Source organism: Xenopus laevis, chromosome 1S (genome assembly GCF_017654675.1).
Source record: "Xenopus laevis strain J_2021 chromosome 1S, Xenopus_laevis_v10.1, whole genome shotgun sequence".
NCBI classification, from domain to species: Eukaryota; Metazoa; Chordata; class Amphibia; order Anura; family Pipidae; genus Xenopus; species Xenopus laevis.
The window spans coordinates 10,478,680-10,500,363 of NC_054372.1; the positions used below are offsets into that span (position 1 = coordinate 10,478,680).

General features: G+C 41.2%; 1 protein-coding gene across 1 annotated transcript; it reads right to left on the reverse strand.

The window, feature by feature from the left end:
* Window positions 1-8,532: 8,532 nt before the first annotated feature.
* Window positions 8,533-20,963, reverse strand: LOC108704138 (transmembrane emp24 domain-containing protein 11; the record flags this gene model as incomplete). The annotated part of the gene is made up of 5 exons (XM_018240545.2): window positions 8,533-8,900; window positions 11,227-11,373; window positions 14,421-14,546; window positions 17,737-17,837; window positions 20,858-20,963. Coding segments are annotated over 5 exons (630 nt in total), but the record flags the coding sequence as incomplete, so codon positions are not given.
* Window positions 20,964-21,684: the final 721 nt, after the last annotated feature.

Sequence of the window (21,684 nt, forward strand, 5' to 3'; positions counted from 1 at the left end):
GGCAGCAGAAGGGAGACGGAGATCCCCTGTGAGGGTAAAGTGCAGGAAAAGCTACAGATTCCACTTAGTGTGTCAGTCAGGGAAGGACTTCACTCACATTGCAATTTAGGCCCCTCGGGTAGGCGTGGTCATAGCACCCGCCGCCTGCACCGCTCTACCGAGAGGAGGCGCACCAGAGCACTGGGGGCAGGGCTGTAACGTCAGAGGCGGGGCTATGAAGTGGCAATCAACGATTTGCCGATCAATGCGTCAATCTCAGGGAATTCTGTCTGGTTTTCCTAATTCGGAAAACCAGGCTGCCAGTTTTAAGCCCTTTCAAGTCCTGTTTCAATAGGCCCTCACTGTAGCTGTTGTCCATTAAGTCAGGCCCTGTCTCTGATCAGAGTAGGTTAGAGCATACCTCCCAACATTTTGGAAATAGAAAGAGGGACAAAAAGAGTTGGACCACGCCCATTTTTTTGGCCACACAAATGTTAATTTTACATAATTTGGCAGGCTATGAAAGTTTGAACACATTTCTGTGTTTTTTTTCAGTTATTACTGTTTTGCTAGTTAAGGTGCATTGCCCTTAAAGATGTGACATTTTTATCTTCATTGTTACAATTACTTATTTGCTTATCTCAAAATTGTTACAAAAGTATCTTTGCACCTGGTGGCTGTTCTGGGCTTTTTGCCAAAAGCCAATTAAGTTAGAAACTTTGTATCTTTTTTCTGGCTGTTCAGTGCAGGAGATCAAAGAGAAAGTCGGGACATTTCATTAACAAGCCGGGACTGCAGGTTGAGCTGTCAAAATGGTACAGTTGGGAGGTATGGGTTATGGGTTAGAGCCCCAGGTTCCAGGTCCCGTTAGGCTCAGTCACCTCGGCTTAGTTACTGGCCCATTTCTACCCAAACCATTAATGCATTACAAACTCAGTGTACTGGAATTCATGGATGCAACACCAGTAGGTTGCCAACTTTTTGAAAATATTTTAACCAGCTGATGGGGGCAGTGACACATCAGGGGGTGGGGAAATGATGTTGAGGGGCATGTGATTGGGGTTGCCACCTTTAAGTCCGATAGGGACCAGGCAGGGCTGTGACGTGGAGGGGGTGGTGTCCGTACACGTAGGGAGGGGATGGACTGTGATGTTGGGGGCGGGGCTATGATGCGGCGATTGGTCGATCGCCTTGTCAATCTTAGAGAATCCTGCCTGGTTTTCCTAATTGGGAAAACCTGGCAAGCAGTTTTGACCCGGGCAGCCCTTCAAACTACCAGGCTGTCCATGTAAAAACCAGACAGGTGGCAACCCCCCTATGGAATTGAAGGGCAAGGACACAGCAGGAAGGCTACCTGTCTGTGGAAGAATCTCCCAGAAGGGTTGGAGTTGCTGCCTGACACTACAAGGAGAAGAGGGAGCCTCTGAGAGACTGAGGGTGTTACTGTATTTATCTAAATCGAATTATCTAAAACGACTCCAACCAAATCTGCATGGATTATTCCCCCTTATTTATCATTACATTTTCCTGAAATTTCTTGTTTGGGAAAAAACTCAATAACATTGTAAAAAAAATAAGAATATCGTGACTCTTTAGTTCTGACGCCCGAATACTGTGACTTTTTTGGATTTTACACTCTAATACCACAACTTTTTCGGAAAGCCAGTGCAGATCAGGATATCTTCGGGACATCTCCCATCGACTTCTACAGGAATCCTGCAGGTCTGAGGTGGAGTACTTTTTTATTTTGACTGAGAGGGGAGGGAAAAAGTAAGACTAGGACAAGGGGAAGGCAGAAGATAATTTTAGAGGTAGTTGCCCAGCTCCCCCTATTATTGTGCCCTAGACAGCTGCCTCTTCTGCCTACCCTTGTTCTGGCCCTGCATAATGCATTATGTGAGAGTTAAAATCTCATTTTTGGTATTTAGGCAGTGCCATGTGTATACAGGGTCGGACTGGTGGGTGCAGGGCCCATCGGGGCTGCCGTCCCAGGGGCCCCCACACCCCCATGGGAGCATGAGACATGCAAATACTTTATGTTTTCCGAAGGCTTTAAACATCATGTCTTGTAGCTCTCAAAACCCTCACTAGAGGACCTCAGAAGTCCACCTAAACTTATTCACCAGAGTAAAACATTTCCGTAAATGTATGGCCATGTGTAAAATCTGTATCACAATCCTTTAAGTATTACTTTTAACATTCTAATATAAAACAAATGCATCATAACAAATCAGCCAGCATATGGTCTATGGGGTGCCAATATTTTCGTGCTAAAATTGAAATTCTCCATATTGCATATAAATGTAAATCTGAAATACAGTATTCCTTTTTTAAAGCTGATTTTACAAGTAGTAGTTCACCTTCATAAAACTTTTTTTGTTTTCAAATTTGTTTTCAAATGGTATAAGACTCCCATTAGCAGCTCAGTAAACCTGGTTGACGACTCTCCGAATTAATTCATTCACAGAGTTTACATTTTTTAGTGTGATCAAGAGGCTTGGTACTGTAGGTGTGCGGGATGTTGTCAAAACCAAATTAGGCTGTGGATTTTTGTAAGTAACGTGCCTTAATGGTTCTGTTGTAACAATTAAAATGCAACAATGAGTGACCTGAAAATAAATATATGTGCAGAAAAAATATTGGAAAACATATTCATTCCTCAGCGCTGCTTGTAAAAGTTAGCTTAGTACATACAGTTGTTGAAGTGTTGAAGGCAGATATGAGGCAGGAAAATTTATAACATCTGCCACAAACTGACTGACCGGAATACTCTACTACACACCAGTTTGACTATGAAGATTTTAATTCATCCAGGTCATGGTATATCCGGTATAGGTAAATCTAAAACAACTGGTAGGGATGTCGCGGACTGTTCGCCCGCAAACTAATTCGCCGAACATCGACCATTCGCGTCCGCCGAATGTTCGCGAACGTTGCGCGACGTTCGCCAATTTGGGTTCGCCTTAGCTGGCGCTTATTTTTGCCCTCTCACCCCAGAGCAGCAGATACATGGCAGCCAATCAGGAAGCTCTCCCTCCTGGACCACCCCCACACCCCCTGGACCACTCCCCTTCCATATATAAACTGAAGCCCTGCAGCGTTTTTTCATTCTGCCTGTGTGTGCTTGGAAGAGCTAGTGTAGGGAGAGAGCTGTTAGTGATTTGAGGGACAGTTGATAGTAACTTTACTGGCTAGTAATCTACTTGATACTGCTCTGTATTGTAGGGACAGAACTCTGCAGGGATTTGAGGGACAGTGAGTTTAGGTTAGTTAGCTTTGCTGGCTAGTAATCTACCTTATACTGCAGTGCTCTGTATGTAGCTGCTGTGGGCACTGCTTCTGATCTCATCTGCTGACTGCTGTAATAACCCAATAGTCCTTGTAAGGACTGCTTTTATTTTCTTTTTTGTTTTTTTACTTTGCTACTATAAGAGCCCAGTGCTATTAGTCTAGCTGTGTTGGGGAGTGGGACTGGTGTGCTGCTCCTCCTAGTAGTTCACCACTACCAGCACCAACCAAAGTCAAAATTGTTACAAAGTATCTTATTTGCACCTGTTAGCTGTTCTGAGCTCTCTGCCAAAAGCTAATTAAGTTAGAAACTGGTTTTTTTCTGGCTGTTCAGTTCAGAGAAAAGAGGGACTGGTGTGCTGCTCCTCCTAGTAGTTCACCACTACCAGCACCAACCAGAGTCAAAATTGTTACAAAGTATCTTATTTGCACCTGTTATCTGTTCTGAGCTCTCTGCCAAAAGCCAATTAAGTTAGAAACTGGTTTTTTTCTGGCTGTTCAGTGCAGAGAAAAGAGGGACTTTCCAGTACAAAAGAGGGACAGGGGGTTGAGTGGTCAAAAGAGGGACAGTTGGGAGGTATGCAAGTGCCACCTAGCTGTGTGAGCTTTTTCACATTCTGTCTAAATAACAATAATAATTCCGTGTCCGTAAACATCACCTGAGTGATGTTTTTACAGCAGCAATAATATATTCTGTATCCACTACTGTATACGTTGCCCTTGCAGGCATTGTTTGCCCAGTCTTTAACCAAGTGCCACCTAGCTGTGTGAGCTTTTTCACATTCCGTGTCCAGAAATATCACCTGAGTGACGTAGTGTGATTTCTGCCCTTTACAGCACAAAACGCAGCGCTGTGTCAACAATGTATTTTTCAGATACATTTTTGCCCTTGATCCCCCTCTGGCATGCCACTGTCCAGGTCGTTGCACCCTTTAAACAACTTTAAAATCATTTTTCTGGCCAGAAATGTCTTTTCTAGCTTTTAAAATTCGCCTTCCCATTGAAGTCTATGGGGTTCGCGACGTTCGCGAACCGTTCGCATTTTTGGACGCATGTTCGCGAACATTTTTTCCGCCGTTCGCTACATCCCTAACAACTGGACTTGCTGAGTAATCATTGAAGATGTTTCTACTACACACCAGTTGTTTTCATCGACCATCACTAGAGCTTTGCCATAGTCACAAATATCTAGCGTATCACGTCAGAATCACATGAACTTGAAGACTTACTGCAGCCCATCGCCAATAGATTCCTAGAGAGGGGATATACTCAGGATATTATTGAACAGGCAATCACTAAGGTACATGACAACAAGGGTAGACAAAAAACTAGCAGTGTTAGGAAGGTATAGGAAAATATACAACAACATATTGTTCATGAACACTGGCATCATATCCAGGCTGATGTTATCATCATAGGTGGAGAATGTCAGGAGATGCCTACGTTTGCTTACAAATGGAAAAACCTGAAAAACCTACTGGTCAAAGCAAATAATAGGGCACATTACACGGTGCCACACTTTCTAAGCAATCCTCTGCCGGGTAATTATAGATGATAGTATGATTTTCTGAATTAATTATATAGATGATAGTTAGCAATAGTATGATTGAAGGGACATCATTCTAAACCCACGTACTTTACAGGGTTTTGGGATCAAACATAGGGTTACGTGCCAGTCCACACATTATGTTATTATTTGCCGATGTGGGTTGTACTACATAGGCAAAACGATACAGAGACTAAAAGACAGAGATTCCTCAGACATAAGAGTGTAATTAAGATTGGTAAAGATAAGCACAATGTGGCATCATTACACTTAATAGGGAATTGATCAATAACCACATCCGGTGGAGGAGTAGATCGAGACTAGTGATGGGTGAATTTATTCGTCAGGCGCGAATTCGCGGCGAATTTGCGCGATTCGTCGACAGTGAATAAATTCGTGAAACGCCCGCAACATTCGCCAGCAGCAAAAAAAAATTTCGAAAAAATGGGCGCCGGCGTCATTTGACGCTGGGGCCCGTTTTTAGACGCCGGCGCCAAAATTTTCACCGTTTCGCGAATTTCGTGTGAAATTCGCGAATTTTTCGGCAAAGCGAAATGGCGCAAATTCGCCCATCACTAATCGAGGTACACTCCTGCTTAGAAGAGAATGGATATTTAATTTGGAGACTGTAATACAGTTAGGTCGCAATGGGGCAAATTTACTAAAGGGCGAAATGGCCGTCGAAAATTCACCAAAAAGACAATCCGCAGGGACATCGCCAATTTACTAAAAGGCATAGGGGACAATTCACTAACAAAAGAGCTCAGTGCTAATGAATTTTCTTGAAGTGCGAACTTTCCAATACGTTCCAATACCTGGCGAATTGAAAAGGTGAAGCTACATGCTCAACAATCTTATGTCAGTGACATCATATCCTGTATGCCGAAAATTTAGTAAAAAAAAAGACAAAACGCTGGCGTTTTTTTCATATTTTAATGTGGGATTATGTTTAAAAATTGTAACTGTTAAATATATATTTTTGTACATTTTTTTTTAACCATTTGAAGGTCATGCCACATTTGTTTTAGGGTGGGCTCATGTCTAGGACAATCGAGGATCTCTTTTGTATTTATTTTGATACCTTGGACATTTGTAATAATAAGTAGGGATGTAGCGAACCGCCGATAATGTGTTCGCGAACGCCGTTCGCGAACACCGGCAAAAAATGCGAACAGTTCGCGAACAGTTCGCGAACTTCGAACATCCGAAAATCGTTCGTTTCGAACGATCGAAGGATTTTAATCGTTCGATCGAACGATTTTCGTTCGAATCGAATGAAAATCGTTCGATTTTAGCGATCGAATGGTCGAATGGTCGAACGATTTTGACGCGAACGCCTATTGGCGAACGTCGCGCGACGTTCGCGAACTTGCGGCGGACGCGAACAGCCGATGTTCGCGCGAACAAGTTCGCCGCCGAACAGTCCGCGACATCCCTAATAATAAGTGGCCACTTCCAGCAATTTCACCAACAATCACTAATAAAGACATATATATGGCCTATATGTATCCGCCATATTTAGATTGACGTAAGTGCAAGTGTGTTAAAGAAGTTTCGCTAGGAAGAAAGTAAGGCTAGTGAAAATTTGTTTAGATATGTCTACGCTGACGAATTTTCACTGGCGAAAGTACGCTAGCGTTCTTTTGCAGCGACACATTTTGATAAATAAGCGTATTCGCTGCGAATTAATGTTAGCGAAGTTGCACAAAGTGTGGGGGAGTAAGTTTGCCCCTATTACTCATTTAACCTGTTTTGTTTTTTAACAGACTAGATAAAGGATTTGCTCCCTCGGTTGCTCAGCTCACAAATGTGACATAAGACTCTTAATCCTCAAGGTATATATGATTGTTTTTATACAGTATGTGGGGATTGTTTTCATATGTGGGGATTCTATTATTGTCTGTAAGATTTTGATACTATTCTTATTTCATTTAACGATATTGACACAGATCCTGGAATGACACCACCTTGCGACTGCTTAGCAGCGGCTTTAAAACTACTGTATCATTGGATTATTGTGAAATATTGTGATATTTTATGTTGTATTTTAAGAGATGTTTACAAAATGTTCACAAATAATTACAGTTAAGCTATTATTGGCACCGGGAATGTTTCTTCTGCTGCCGAATCCTGAAACACACTTAGGAGATTTGCATCTCAGTTTTAATAGAGACACTAATACAGGGCTGGGCCAGGCCGGCCGGGCGCCCTAGGCAACCTGGCCAGCAAGCCCCACCCACAATGCGTGCATGTGTGCATATGCGAGCCACGGAGGGATCGATGAGCCACGGAGGGGAGGGGTGAGCCATGGAGAGAAGAGAGGGAGGAACAGTGACGTGAGGGACAGCGATGGAAGAGAGGGACAGCGATGGAGGGGAGGGACAGCGACGGAGGGGAGGGAGGCTGATTTGTTTCTGCAAAATCCTTACTAGTCCCATCCATCTGTTCCAATTCCTGCTAGTTGGATTTTTTGGATGTACAAGGGTTACAGCTGCACTCAGCACACTGCACTGTAGGATAAGAACCAGCCAGTAGCTAGGCTGAAGCCTGTGTTTGCTTGTTTGAGTGCAGGGCTTTGATTGGCTATCCCCAGTGGCGTAACTAGATATTACTGGGCCCAACAGCAAATTTACTTTTCAGGCCCCCAAATGTTTAGAGGTTGACTTGTTTCTCCAATATTTATTGAAATTGTATATGAATTAGGGCCTCGTGGGGCCCCTATACCTCCTGGGCCCCCTGCAGCCGCAGGGTCTGCTTCCTCTATAGTTACGCCCCTGGCTATCCCCATGCTTTTGGCATGGATCGTTAGGACCCTCACACCCCTCATTTGAAACATGGACAGGTACTATAGCTCCAATAAATGGTCCAGTTTTATAAATAATATAATTTTTTAGCCCAGAGTAAAACCACCACCATGTATTATTAGAATTATTTGCTTATTATGGACTGTATGGAAGATTGCCTTCCCATAATTTTGAGCTTTCTGGATAACATGATTCTGGATAAGGAATCCCATACCCTATAATATTTATTAGCGCCTAGGAATAACACATTTCAACTGCAAACATGGTAAAATAATTAAAGGAACACTATACCCGCAAAATGAGTATTTAAGCATCAGTTTATTTCAAATTAAGAGGCATATTAAAGTATCTTACTAAACTGGTATAAATATTTAAGTAAATATTGTCCTTTTACATCTCTTGCTTTGAGCCACCATTTTGTGATGGTCTGTGTGCTCCCTCAGAGTTAACCTTACCAGAAATACTACAGCTCTAACTGTAACAGGAAGAGATCACCTGACCAGAAATACTACAGCTCTAACTGTAACAGGAAGAGATCACCTGACCAGAAATACTACAGCTCTAACTGTAACAGGAAGAGATCACCTGACCAGAAATACTGCAACTCTAACTGTAACAGGAAGAAGTGTGGAAGCAAAAGACAAAACTCTGTCTGTTCATTGGCTCATGTAACCTAAAAAGTATAGTTTGTTTTGGTATGTTTGTGTGCCCCCATGAATCATACGATCCCAGAGGGTTATTTTTTTTAAATGCCAATTTTCTATTTATGATTACCCAATGCCACATACTGCTAAGAAAGTATATTATTATGAAAATGGTTTATTTACTGTACATAAAACAGGGTTTATGCAAATATCTTTTTATAGAGACCTACATTGTTTGAGAGATTTAGTTTTCCTTTAATGCAATATTTATTTTCAGTGTGAGCTCAATTTATATTTATATCATTTCGATTTTTATTTGTAAAATGTGGTTCAGAGAGTGAAAAACTGTATGAATAATCAGAACATAAACATAAACTGTTGTTCCAAATATAAATTTGCTCTAAATATTCTAATTTTGACATTAAAACACAATGTCATGTTCATAGTATTATATCCTATTAACATTTTGTTGAGTTTTTTAAGACCGTTTCATACAACCTTTTTGGCAATCAGAAAATCCTTAAAGTGTTTGATTTGCCATATACCAACAGATGTTAGGATCGCAGTTTGTATAATAGCCCACCACAACACATTATTGTTCGTTTCTTCGCTCTTTAGTCTGTAATTCTCCTCTCTCTCCTGTGTAAATAATAAACATCATCATATACTGTAGCATAAATTAAATAGCTAAATATCACAGGCAAAGTTATTGCTGTGCAGGGAGCGGCCAAGCCCACCACGCCCCTAGGCCACCTAGTCCCGTCCCGCATTAGTCACGTGTCTGGAGAGCAGTCCCTACTAGGGGTAAGCAGATGGACGAGGTACGTGCCCGATGCCCGATTCAAGGTCAGACTGGGGGGCCTGGGGCCCACCGGGACTGCTTTCCAGGGCCCCCTGCCCCCCTGCTGTTGCGCATCCACAGACGGCGCTGAAAATGTTCTTTTTGTGAAATCCCAATATTGGAAGAGGGGGTCTGGCCCGGCTGGGGCCCATCAGAATTTTTCCTAGTCCGACCCTGGCCCCATTCACCTTTGTGCCCTAGGCACGTGCCTCTTCTGCCTACCCCTTAGTTCCGGCCCTGTTACTGTGATTCCTAAGAATCATCCACTGGTTTGAATGTACTTTGATTTGTATATATAAGGTGCTTCTGACAGCATTGTAGTCTGTAGTAGTTGAGAAGTTATACCATTCCTTTAGCACTATTAATTACCTTCGGAGGCCATCACTAGGGGACAGATTTACTAAGGTTCGAATTGTAAGTTCGAATTTGAATTTTCTAAAAAAAATTTGGGTCAAAACTCACAAATTCGAATTGAAGAATTTGAATTCGAATGTGAGATTTATTACATGTCGACCCTGGAAACAGTTCTAATTCGAATATTCGCCACCTAAAACCTGCTGAGCTTGCATAGAAGTCAATGGCAGAGGTCCCGTGAACTATTTGAAGCTGTTAATAGTAGGGATGCACAGAATCCACTATTTTGGATTAGGCCGAACCCCCGAATCCTTCGCAAAAGATTCGGCCGAATACCAAACCGAATCCGAACCCTAATTTGCATATCCTAATTAGGGGTGGGAATGTGAAAACATTTATTACTTCCTTGTTTTGTAACAAAAAGTCATGCAATTTCCCTCCCTGCCCCTAATTTGCATATGCAAATTAGGATTTGGTTCGGCTGGGCAGAAGGATTCGTCTTAATCCGAATCCTGCTGCTAAAGGCCGAATCCTGGCTGAATCCCGAACCGAATCCTGGATTCGGTGCATCCCTAGTTAATAGTAGTGATGAGCCAAATTTTCGCCTTCGAAAATGAAGCCCCATAGACTCCAATGGGAGTCTAAAAAATAGAAAAGCAGAGTTCGAAAAACTCAATTCAAATTTGATTTCAGTTTTTGGGTCAGGACTATTTTATCAAATTTTAGACCGATTTTTTACCGCTCAAATTGTGAATTAAATCAAATTTATTAGAGTTTAAAAAAATCCACATTACTCCAAAATTCGACCTTTGATAAATAACCCTCTTGGTGTAGAAGTGTTTGCCCTCCCGTGGTGTAGCATACGTAGGAGATATTCTTTCATAAACCTTAAATAGTTTATTGTGGTTCTAATGTTTTCCAGGAGAATTGTGCTTAGTGCAGGGGATATCTATACAGACTTACAGTATTTCTCTGGCTTCTTGTACCAGAATTATAAACACAGTTACTTCATAATATAATGGTATAGCCAAGGGTGGCCATACAAGGGCTCACCAGATACACATTTTTTTGCCCTGATTGGCCCAGGGGCTAAAGTGATGGAAAGCACATGTGCATAATTGATTAGAACAGCAGTAAACAGTGTCGGACTGGGGGCCTGGGCGGACTGGGGGCCTGGGCCCACCCGGGCTGCTGCCCCAGGGCCCCCCTGCAGTGCCGGCGTCTGGTGCATTCATACACATGCGCGTGGACCCGTATTTGTGCGCATGCGCAAGCACAGACCCCCTATATCGTAGGTTGCGGAATTCATAGCCACATGTGGGTGCGGACCTGGGCCCGACGGGGGCCCACAAGAGCCGGGGGTCCACCGGGTTTTTTCCCGGTGCCCCGCCGGCCCAGTCCGACCCTGGCAGTAAGTGAAAAGGAGCTGACCATGATCTGGCAAGTATCATTTGCTTCCAATAAGGATTAATTATATTTTAGTTTGGATCAAGTACAAGCTACTGTTTTATTATTACAGAAAAAAGGAAATTATTTTTAAAAGTTTGGATTATTTGGATAAAATAAAGTCTATGGGAGACGGTCTTTCCAGAATTCAGAGCTTTCTGGATAACGGGTTTCCAGATAACGTATCCCATACCCGTACAGCCGGAATTCTACTAATGGCTGCAGCCCACATACACTATTAGTTATATATTAATACGTCCGTTGTTTGATTACTTGCACATTTTATAATAGGCAATATTTAGACTGCTTTTGGATATTACTTACCCTTTGATATTCCTGTTGTTTGATGATATGGTTGATTTCTCCTCTAAGGTGTTCAAGGCCATATGTTACCGCTTTAACTTTGTCTTTTGCATTTATCATATGAAAATCGAGTGGGTTTTCTCCTGCTTGTACATCAAAGTGAATACGCTGAAAACAAAACATAATCATGAATATCTGCAGAACAAATCGCATGATTTAGAAGACTTGAAATCCCTCAGATTGCCAAATCCCCATTATAGTAGAACAAGCGTCTCATTTAACTGTTCTGATTTATTTGTTCCCCAAAAGAGATGCCATTGAACATGGGTTGTGACCCTGTTGATCCTAATGGACAATATTTAGGGTTAATCTTTCACTTCTTCTTTACCTCTTAATTGCTAATGACAAGTGAGATCCATTTTTAATGCCCACTAGGGGACCTGGCACCCAGACAAAAAAAAATTAAAGTCCTCTTAAAATGAAACATGAAACTCAAATTGTTTTTTTAATGAAAACATCCATACATCTTATAAACTCATTTAAAACTCTCAGCTGTCAATCATATATTACCTTAGGCATAGAGGTGGGACAGGTCCTTTATTTCACTTTCCATTCTGCATTTTCGAAGGGGTTATTTAATAAAGTCCAAATGCTAAAAACTCAAAAATGTCTTGCCTTTTTCTTCTGACTCTTTCCAGCTTTTAAACTGGGGTCACTGTTAGTGATGTGTGGGCGGCCTGATACCCGGGGGTCGGGTGGGTTTGGGCTGGCCTCGCACCCCCTTTCTGGGTCATGGGCAGGTGTGGGATGAGCTGTTCTGACTTCTATCCCCGCCCGCGACCTTCCAAATGCCGGCTTCTGAGGTCCGGGTTGAACTTTTATAGACACGCTCCTCTCGCCCTTCCCCATTTGTGACATCATTGTCGAGCGGGCGCGGGTGCTGGGAGGGCGGCTGGCGGGTGCGAGTCGGGAAAAGCCCGAAGTGCACATCAGAAGACTGACCCCATCTAAAAAAAAAATGCTCTGTAAGGCTACACATTTAGGGGCAGATTTATCAAAGGTCGAGGTGAATTTTTAATGAAAAAAATTCGAATTTCGAGCTATTTTTTGTGTACTTCGACTAGGGAATAGTCCAAATTCGATTCAAATTTGAAAAAAAAAATCAAAAATACGAATATCGAAATTTATCATGTGCTCGCTCTTTAAAAATCCCACTTCAACCATTCGCCATCTAAAATCTGCCATTGTTTTAGCCTATGGGGGACCTCCTAGAACCCATTTGGAGTCAATTGGTGGAAAACTTTGAATCAAATTCGATTGAATGCACTATTCCTTCGATTCGTACGCTTTGAATTCGGCCGAATACGGACCTATTTGATCGCAAACTGACCTATTCGACCAAAAAAACTTTAACTTTATTTCGGTTGGTCTTTTTGAATTCGGATTTCAAGGTTTTTTCAATTCTAAATTCGATCCTTGATAAATATGCCCCTTATTGTTATTGCTACTTTTTATCGCTTATCTTTCTTTCCAGGTCCTCTCCTATACATATTCCAGTCTCTTATTCAAATCAGTGCATGGTTGCTAGGGTTGTTTGGACCCTAGCAACCTGACTGCAGAATTGGCAAACCAGAGAGCTGCTGAATAAAAAGCTAAATAACTCAAAAACCACAAATAATAAAAAATTAAAACCAAATGAAAATTGTCTCACTCGACATTATACTAAGGGGTAAATTTACTATGTGGCGAAAATTCGCAAGCAAAGGCTTCGCACCCAATGCAACACTTCACCAGGCGAAAATTCGCTGGGACAATGCTAATTTACTAAAATGCGAATTTAAGTCCTGGCAAATTTTCGATAGCGTTACTTCGGCAATGCCAGCAAATCAAAGCGTTCAATTCTGCCTAGTGGAAATTTGAGGTCTTGCGCTCAGGCTAATTTGCATACGACGTTAAAATAAAGTTGAATGCATCTTTATGTTACATGTTGCAGCAAATACAGTACATTACATTTCCACTGATAACTAGACATGCCAAGGGAACCTTAAAGGGATACTCTCATGGGAAAAAAAAAAATTTCAAAATGAATCAGTTAATAGTGCTGCTCCAGCAGAATTCTGCACTGAAATCCATTTCTCAAAAGAGCAAACAGATTTTTTTATATTCAATTTTGAAATCTGACATGGGGCTAGATATATTGTCAATTTCCCAGCTGCCCTAAGTCATGTGACTTGTGCCTGCACTTTAGGAGAGTACGAATATCCGCTAGTGTCTATCTCTTTCGCCAGCGAAGTGGCGCCTGCGCCCGTTAGTAAATCGGCAAAGACCCTGCGGGCGGTAATGCTGGCTAATCGGCGCTAGCGTTAGTCACTTCGCCAAAGAGGTAACATTCAGTAAAATCCACAAGTAGCCTGGCAATAAAGTGCGAATCACCGCTAGCGTCTATCTCTTTCGGTAGCGAAGTGATGTCTGCACCCTGTGGACGGTAATGCTAGCGAATCGTCACTAGCGTTAGTCACTTGCGTTAGTCACTTGGCCTTTTAGTAAATCTGCCCCTAAAACTTAATATAAAGGTAAACAACCCCTTTAATTTGTATTGTACACTCACAAGTGGGTGCATTTAAGCATTATTATGTTGGCACCCAAAATGGACAAACCCATTTTTTAAATATTTTTTATGAGCCGTGCGGGACTGTCATTATTATTAGTGTCGCCAGTGACCAGGTTTCCTAAAAACAGTGTGCCAAGAACAATATCTTCGGTATTTCCGTGCTTTTCTCATGACATATTACATTTTCATTTCCAAGATAATTATTGTTTACTTCTAAGTACTAGGCCTGTGCCAGGTAAATTACATTTCCAGAAGGTCCCAAGAATTTCTTGGTATAGTTTTAATTAAATGAAATGTTCCCGCTGCAGTAACCGATATAAATCCACTTGTGTGACGGTTTAAACGGAATGCAATCAGAATTATAAGAATAAAACTAGGATATTCCGTTTTCTTTAGTTTTGTATAATCTTAACATCTACCCATAATGCCATTGCTAAATGTATTGTCCCAGCTTGTTTTTATACTGTATAAGCAATCCACTGAATGCATTAGAATATACTGTATGATTGCACCAATCATAAATGCATTGAGAATATGTTATATATTTGAAAAAGATGAAAAGATGATGGCTTGTCGAATACATGATTTATGAAAGTTTACTTACCAATTTATTTGAAACAAAAGCTATAAGGTTTGTTGAATTGGACTGCATGCAGATTGTGTGTTCTCCGGGAGAATGAGAAGTGAAAGTGAATTTCCCATCCGGCCCGTATAACTTTGACAGCAATACCTCGGAAAAAGCAAAACATCATCAACACTGTTATTCCACCTATAGCAATATGACGTGCAATGAAAAAATTTTGGAATTAATTGTACTGAAGCCTGGGCTATAGTTACATACTAATACTGCTGTTGAAGTTGAATGACATGCAAATTCATCAAGTTTAGCCTTTACTCGTACAGTTTGTATTGCTCTTCTTGTTAGTGGTATCAGAAACAACAACACAAAAAGAACACTTAGGGGCCGATTCACTAACTTCGAGTGAAGGATTCGAAGTTTTTTTTGGGCTACTTCGACCATCGAATGGGCTACTTCGACCTTCGACTACGACTTCGAATCGAAGGATTCGAACTAAAAATCGTTCAACTAGTCGACCATTCGATAGTCGATGTACTGTCTCTTTAAAAAAAACTTCGACCCCCTAGTTCGGCATCTAAAAGCTACCGAAGTCAATGTTAGCCTATGGGGAAGGTCCCCATAGGCTTGGCTAACTTTTTTTGATCGAAGGATATTCCTTCGATCGTTGGATTAAAATCCTTCGAATCGTTCGATTCAAAGGATTTTATCGTTCGATCGTAGGAATAATCCTTAGATCGTTTGATCGTACTATCTGCCCTAAATCCTTCGACTTCGATATTCGAAGTCGAAGGATTTTAATTCCCAGTCGAATATCGAGGGTTAATTGACCCTCGATATTCGACCCTTAGTGAATCAGCCCCTTAGAATGACACCTAAATGATCCCTGTCCTAAGTCAGATGTGCAGTTCCGGCAGCATCAGGGTCTGGACTGGGTTGGCTGGACACCAGGAAAAAGCTTTATGGGCCCCTGCCGGCCCAGAACTGCTCCCCCAATCTGCCAGCTCACTAAAAAAAAAAAAAATAATGTGCGGTGTGCCGGCATCCTTGCATGCATGTGAGGGCACTCCGGAAGTTTGGAACTCCAGTCTGACCCTGGGCAGCACAGAACCAATATAATCAGTATACAGGTATGGCACTTGTAGTCCAGAATGCTCAGGACCAGGGATTTTCAGAATAAGGGTTCTTTCCAGTGCCGGACTGGCCCACTGGGATACCAGGAAAACTCCCGGTGGGCCCAGGTGTCAGTGGGCCCTTATGCTGCTAAACATTTGGCCTATTTCATGGCCATTCCCTACTTTTATGAGATCAGAAAGGCTAAATAGATGGAATAATAGATCATAGTATGTAAAGAATAGAGACTGAGGGGCCCATTCACTAAGTTCGAGTGAAGGAATAGAAGAAAAAAAACTTTGAATTTCGAAGTGTTTTTATGGCTACTTCGACCATCGGATGGGCTACTTCGACCTTCGACTACGACTTTGAATCGAACGATTCGAATTAAAAATCGTTTGACTATTCGACCATTCGATAGTCGAAGTACTGTCTCTTTAAGAAAAAACTTCGACCCCCTAGTTCGCCACCTAAAAGCTACCGAAGTCAATGTTAGCCTATGGGGAAGGTCCCCATAGGCTTGGCTATCTTTTTTTGGTCGAAGGATAATCCTTCGATCGATGGATTAAAATCCTTCAAATCGTTAGATTCAAAGGATTTAATCGTTCGATCGAATTGCGCAAAATCCTTCGACTTCGATATTTGAAGTCGAAGGATTTTAATTCCCCAGTCGAATATCGAGGGTTAATTAACCCTCGATATTCGACCCTTAATACATCTGCCCCTAGGAGTACAGAGGTTGAGTGAAGAGGAAGAATAATAGTGCTGAAAGTGGGCCCCTGGTCTAAGGTTTTTTGGTGGGTCCCCGGTGTCTCAGTCCGACACTGGTTCTTTCCATAATTTGGATCCTCCCATACCTTAAAGAAGAAGGAAAGGATTGGTGCACTTGGGGATGCCAAATGTTAGGCACCCCCAAGGGATTGTATTTACTTACCTGAAACCCCGGGTCGGTGCTCCTATCAGCGGAAAACTGTACCGGCCCGGGGTTATACCAGTGAGCACCACAGAGAGATCCTCTTCCATCTTCCTCTCTCTTCACGCGGCTGCGCATGTGAAGTAGAATGAAAAGCCGAACTTTAACTAAAAAGTCGCTATTTTATTCTACTGCGCATGCCTTTGCCCCGGGAAATTTGAAGAATGAGGAAGAGGATCGCTGTACAGTTTTCCGCTGATAGGAGCACTGGCCCGGGGTTTCAGGTAAGTAAATACAATAACTTGGGGTGCCTAACATTTGGCATCCCCAAGTGCACCAATACTTTCCTTCTCTTTTAAAGGAACAATAACACTTAAAAATATTAAAGTGTTTAAAAAGGAGTAACAATAGAATTTAGTGTTGCCCTGCATTGGTAAAACTGGTGTGTTTGCTTCAGAAACTCTACTATAGTTTATATAAACAAGCTGCTGTGTAGCCATGGGGCAGCCATTCAAGCACAGGATACACAGTAGATAACAGATAAGTACTACTATAGTTTATATAAACAAGCTGCTGTGTAGCCATGGGGGCAGCCATTCAAGCACAGGATACACAGTAGATAACACATAAGTACTACTATAGTTTATATAAACAAGCTGCTGTGTAGCCATGGGGGCAGCCATTCAAGCACAGGATACACAGTAGATAACAGATACGTACTACTATAGTTTATATAAACAAGCTGCTGTGTAGCCATGGGGGCAGCCATTCAAGCACAGGATACACAGTAGATAACAGGTAAGTACTACTATAGTTTATATAAACAAGCTGCTGTGTAGCCATGGGGCAGCCATTCAAGCACAGGATACACAGTAGATAACAGATAAGTACTACTATAGTTTATATAAACAAGCTGCTGTGTAGCCATGGGGGCAGCCATTCAAGCACAGGATACACAGTAGATAACAGATAAGTACTACTATAGTTTATATAAACAAGCTGCTGTGTAGCCATGGGGGCAGCCATTCAAGCACAGGATACACAGTAGATAACAGATAAGTACTACTATAGTTTATATAAACAAGCTGCTGTGTAGCCATGGGGACAGTCATTCAAACTGTTGTGCGAATTTTTCAGCGAAGCAAAACGGGAGAAATTCTCCCACTAACCCCCTATTTCAAGATTTCAGAGCGATAACATTTGGCTTAAATATTGCTGTCAAATTTAAACCAGTCATGGCCGTGCATTGTTTCCCCTTTTTCCATTTTATTCTTTCTGTACTGTTTTTTGACACCATGTGGCAAAAATATAACTTACCTCTCCATTTGGTGCTGTAATTGTCACAACCATTCCTAGTCCAGGCGCAGACGGGAGGAAGTCGTGTTCTTTAATATCCCATTTCTGTATCTTGTAACGGCCTTAATAACGAGGTACAATTTTACAAGGTTAGTACAGAAGAGGGACCTGTTATACAGAATGTTCAGGAGTTTTTCTGATAACCAATGTTTTCGTAATTTGGTTCTTCGTACCTTAAGTCTACAAGAAAATCATATAAACATGAAATAAACCCAATAGGCTGGTTTTGCTTCCAATAAGGATTAATTATATCTTAGTTGGGATCAAGTACAAGCTACTGTTTTATTATTACAGAGAAAAAGGAAATTACTTGTTTAAAATTTGGATTATTTGGATAAAATGGAGTCTACGGGAGATAGACTTTTCATAATTTGGAACTTTCTGGATAACAGGTTTCCGGATAACGGATCCCATACCTGTAGTGTTATGCTCATGCTAAAAAATTGCCATAGGTAATAAAACCTTAGTGTGAAACTGCAGTGTAAGTCCTTTTTACAGTAAAGTCTATGACAATGTGGGGTGATAAAAAAAGGCTTGATTATTGCTCATGGAATGCTTAGATAGGTATCTGTATTTCACATTTAACCGGTGTCAGACTGGGAAACCTGGGGCCCACCCAAAAACCTTACACCAGGGACCCACCAAAAAACCTTACACCAGGGGCCCACTCTCAGTACTATTATTCTTTCTCTCCTCACTCAACCTCTATTCTTCTAGTCTCTTTTCTTTACATATTATAATTGATTATTCATCTATTTAGCCTCTTTTTCTCATAGAAATAGGAAATGACCATGAAATAGGCCAAATGTTTAGCAGCAGAAGGACTTTTCCTGGTATCCCGGTGGGCCAGGACGACACCGCATTTAACTAATGGTATTAGTATACGAAAATATAGACTCTTCTTGGGATGCTCCAGATGTCCCCAGAACTTTAAAGGAGAAGTAAACCCCTTATTGAAAAAAAACCCTACCCTACATACACCCCCCTCCCTCCCCCCCAGCCTAGCTGCTACCCTGGGCAAATGTCCCTAACTTTTTACTTACCCCCTTGGTGCAGATTCACGACATCGGAGTTCATGTCAGCCATCTTCTTCTCTTCGGTCTTCATCGGAAAGTAAGTTCCGTATCGGCGCATGCGCAGTTGGAGCAGTCTTCGGGTTCTTGTCAACTGCACATGCGCCGAAAGTCACGAAAATTGCAGAAGCAACAGAAGAAGACCGAAGAAGATGGCGCCCATGAACTCCGATGCTGTGAATCTGCACTGCGGGGTAAGTAAAAAGTTCGGGGCTGGTGGGGAGAAGGGAGGGGGGTCTATGTAGGGTAGGGGGGTAGGGTTTTTTTTTAATAAGGGGTTTTAAAAAATGCCTTGAATTTCTCCCAAGTCTATGGGTTGAACTTCACAACACGACTTCTTCTGATCCGATGCGCTGAGGAACAGAAGACAGATGCGCCGAATATAATGTAAGTAATAGAAATATCGCACCTACAAACTGCATGCATCCGACACGACTGTCGGATGCGAACACCGATCATTGAGTCTTCATCCAACAGTTGTTACATTATATTCCGCGCATCCGTCTTGTCGCATGGGCTTTCTCTCAGCGCATCAGATCGGAAGACGTTGAGTTCAGCCCTATCAAAGGATTGCTATTTAATACCTACCATGCCATATCTATCAAGCAGCCTTTTGGTGCCAGGTGCAGCAACAGGTGTTATCACTCAGGAGAAGCCACGTTGCACCTAGTGAACTAGGCCTAATTAGTGACAACTATTGTGAATAATGTATGAAGTAATATGTAATTTGTAATAGCAGGATAGCTGGAGATCTATTTTTCCATAAAATGGATCATCTGACCAGAGGCACTTCTTCAGATTAGAAGAAAAGAACTTTCATTTGAAGCAGAGTAGGTGTCCTTCACAGTGATGTTGGAGAATGCACTGCCGGACAATGTTGCGAGCATTGATTCTATTAATTCCTTTAAGAGGGGCTTGGATGATTTCTTGGACAAGCATAATATCCGAGGCTATTGTGATACTTAAAAATACAATTAGAGGGTTACTTATCAAAATTCGAATATATCTGATGTTTTAAAATAAAAAAGTCAGACCAAACTAGAATCAATGATTTGATCTTATTTATGATTAAAAAAAGCATGAATTCATTAAATCGGGGAAAACCTTCAATAAAATCATGCGAAAACCCGAATCGTACATTTTTTTCCAGATTTTTTTCCAATATTGCTCAATTTTTTTCATGTCTTTTTACCAAAAAGTCTGAATTTTTTAGATTTTTACCCGAAAAGCCTGAAATAGTCGGTGCAGACCACAGAAACTTCCAAATGGTATAGGGACCTCTCCCATTGACTTAAAGTATATACAACCTTGTATTTTATAGTAAAAAAAAATATTGACTTTTTAGCAGATTTTAATAAATAACCCACTTATCTAATTATGAGGGAAAGTCACCAATATGCTTTCCACAGAACTTGCTTGTTGGCACATTAAGGTGTTTTGTTGCTGCAGTTTGTCTTAGAAAAAGTGAAGATTTAAAATGTGATTTAGTTCTAAGGCTTTACTTGTAACTTGCAATGTGCTATGAACTGTATGTATATATATATATATATATATATATATATATATATATATATATATATATATATATATATATATATATATATATATATATATATTACCAAAAGCAAATCCATTTCTGGTGAAATCTAGTTTACTGAGGGGGTGTAATTTGTATATTGGAGAATACAATTCCTAGTCATAAAAAAATGTGAAAACCAGAAATTCCCGTATTGTAATGGTAGTTTCAAATTTTAGTACAGTACCAACAAGTTGTATGTTCCTGTTCTCCATCAAAACTCAAAAAAACTACACCAAAATTGTTCCAATTGGATATTTAATTATCAAATTGGTCTGCAGCATATCTAAGAAAATCATGGGGCAAATCTAATACTTAAGGTAAGGTGCAAAATATGTCCGCAATAGCCACATTTCCACCCACAATGTCCCTTTAATTGGTTGTAAACTTTCACGCTAATAAAATAGAGTATTTCTATGTAGCAAGATCCTACCTGTGACCAGTGTCTCTGCTGGAAGATCTTCTATAAGGCACTTCTCTTCTTTTTCTGCTACATGAAAATACATAGCAGAAGATAAAGGCCAGAAGAACAGGAATATTATATATCATTGTGGCTCCTGGTGTATGCAGTGTCTGCAATAAATGTGTTTAGTTTTGTTTCAGTGCATATGCCACATATTGATTCCTATGGGAAAATGCATCTGGTGGCTGCTTGTGGGTTAATAATTAACACTGACCACAAAATGGAATATTGTACAAATACATTTAAAGAGTTATAACCACAGCTTTTGTAGGATAAAAATTAAATGACATCCATCAAATAAGGCACCGGGGCCAGATGACCTTCCGGCAGACTAGTATAAAACCCTTTCAGAGATAATACCCCTTAACTCCTGAATACTTTCTAAGATGCCTTTGATAACCAATCCCTTCCCCCTTCATTTCAGTAGCTCTAATTGTAGTTATCCCTAGACCAGTTAAAAATCCATCCCACTGCTCAACATATCGCCCCATATCTCTCCTTAATACAGATGCCAAAATACTGGGTAAGATTGAGACTATGCTCCAACAGGTGGTCCCAGATCTCATCCATCCAAACCAATCTGGGTTCATGCCAGGCAGATCCACCAATATAAATCTCAGGTGACTCTTTACTAACCTTCAAATAGCCCATGTTGAAACCGGTACCTGAGTTGTAGCCTCACTCGATTCTGCCAAAGCGTTTGACTCCAAAGAATAGGAATATTTGTGGGAAGTCCTGCAACGCTTTTGCATTGGCCCAAATATACTGACTTGGATAAAACGACTGTACCAACATGC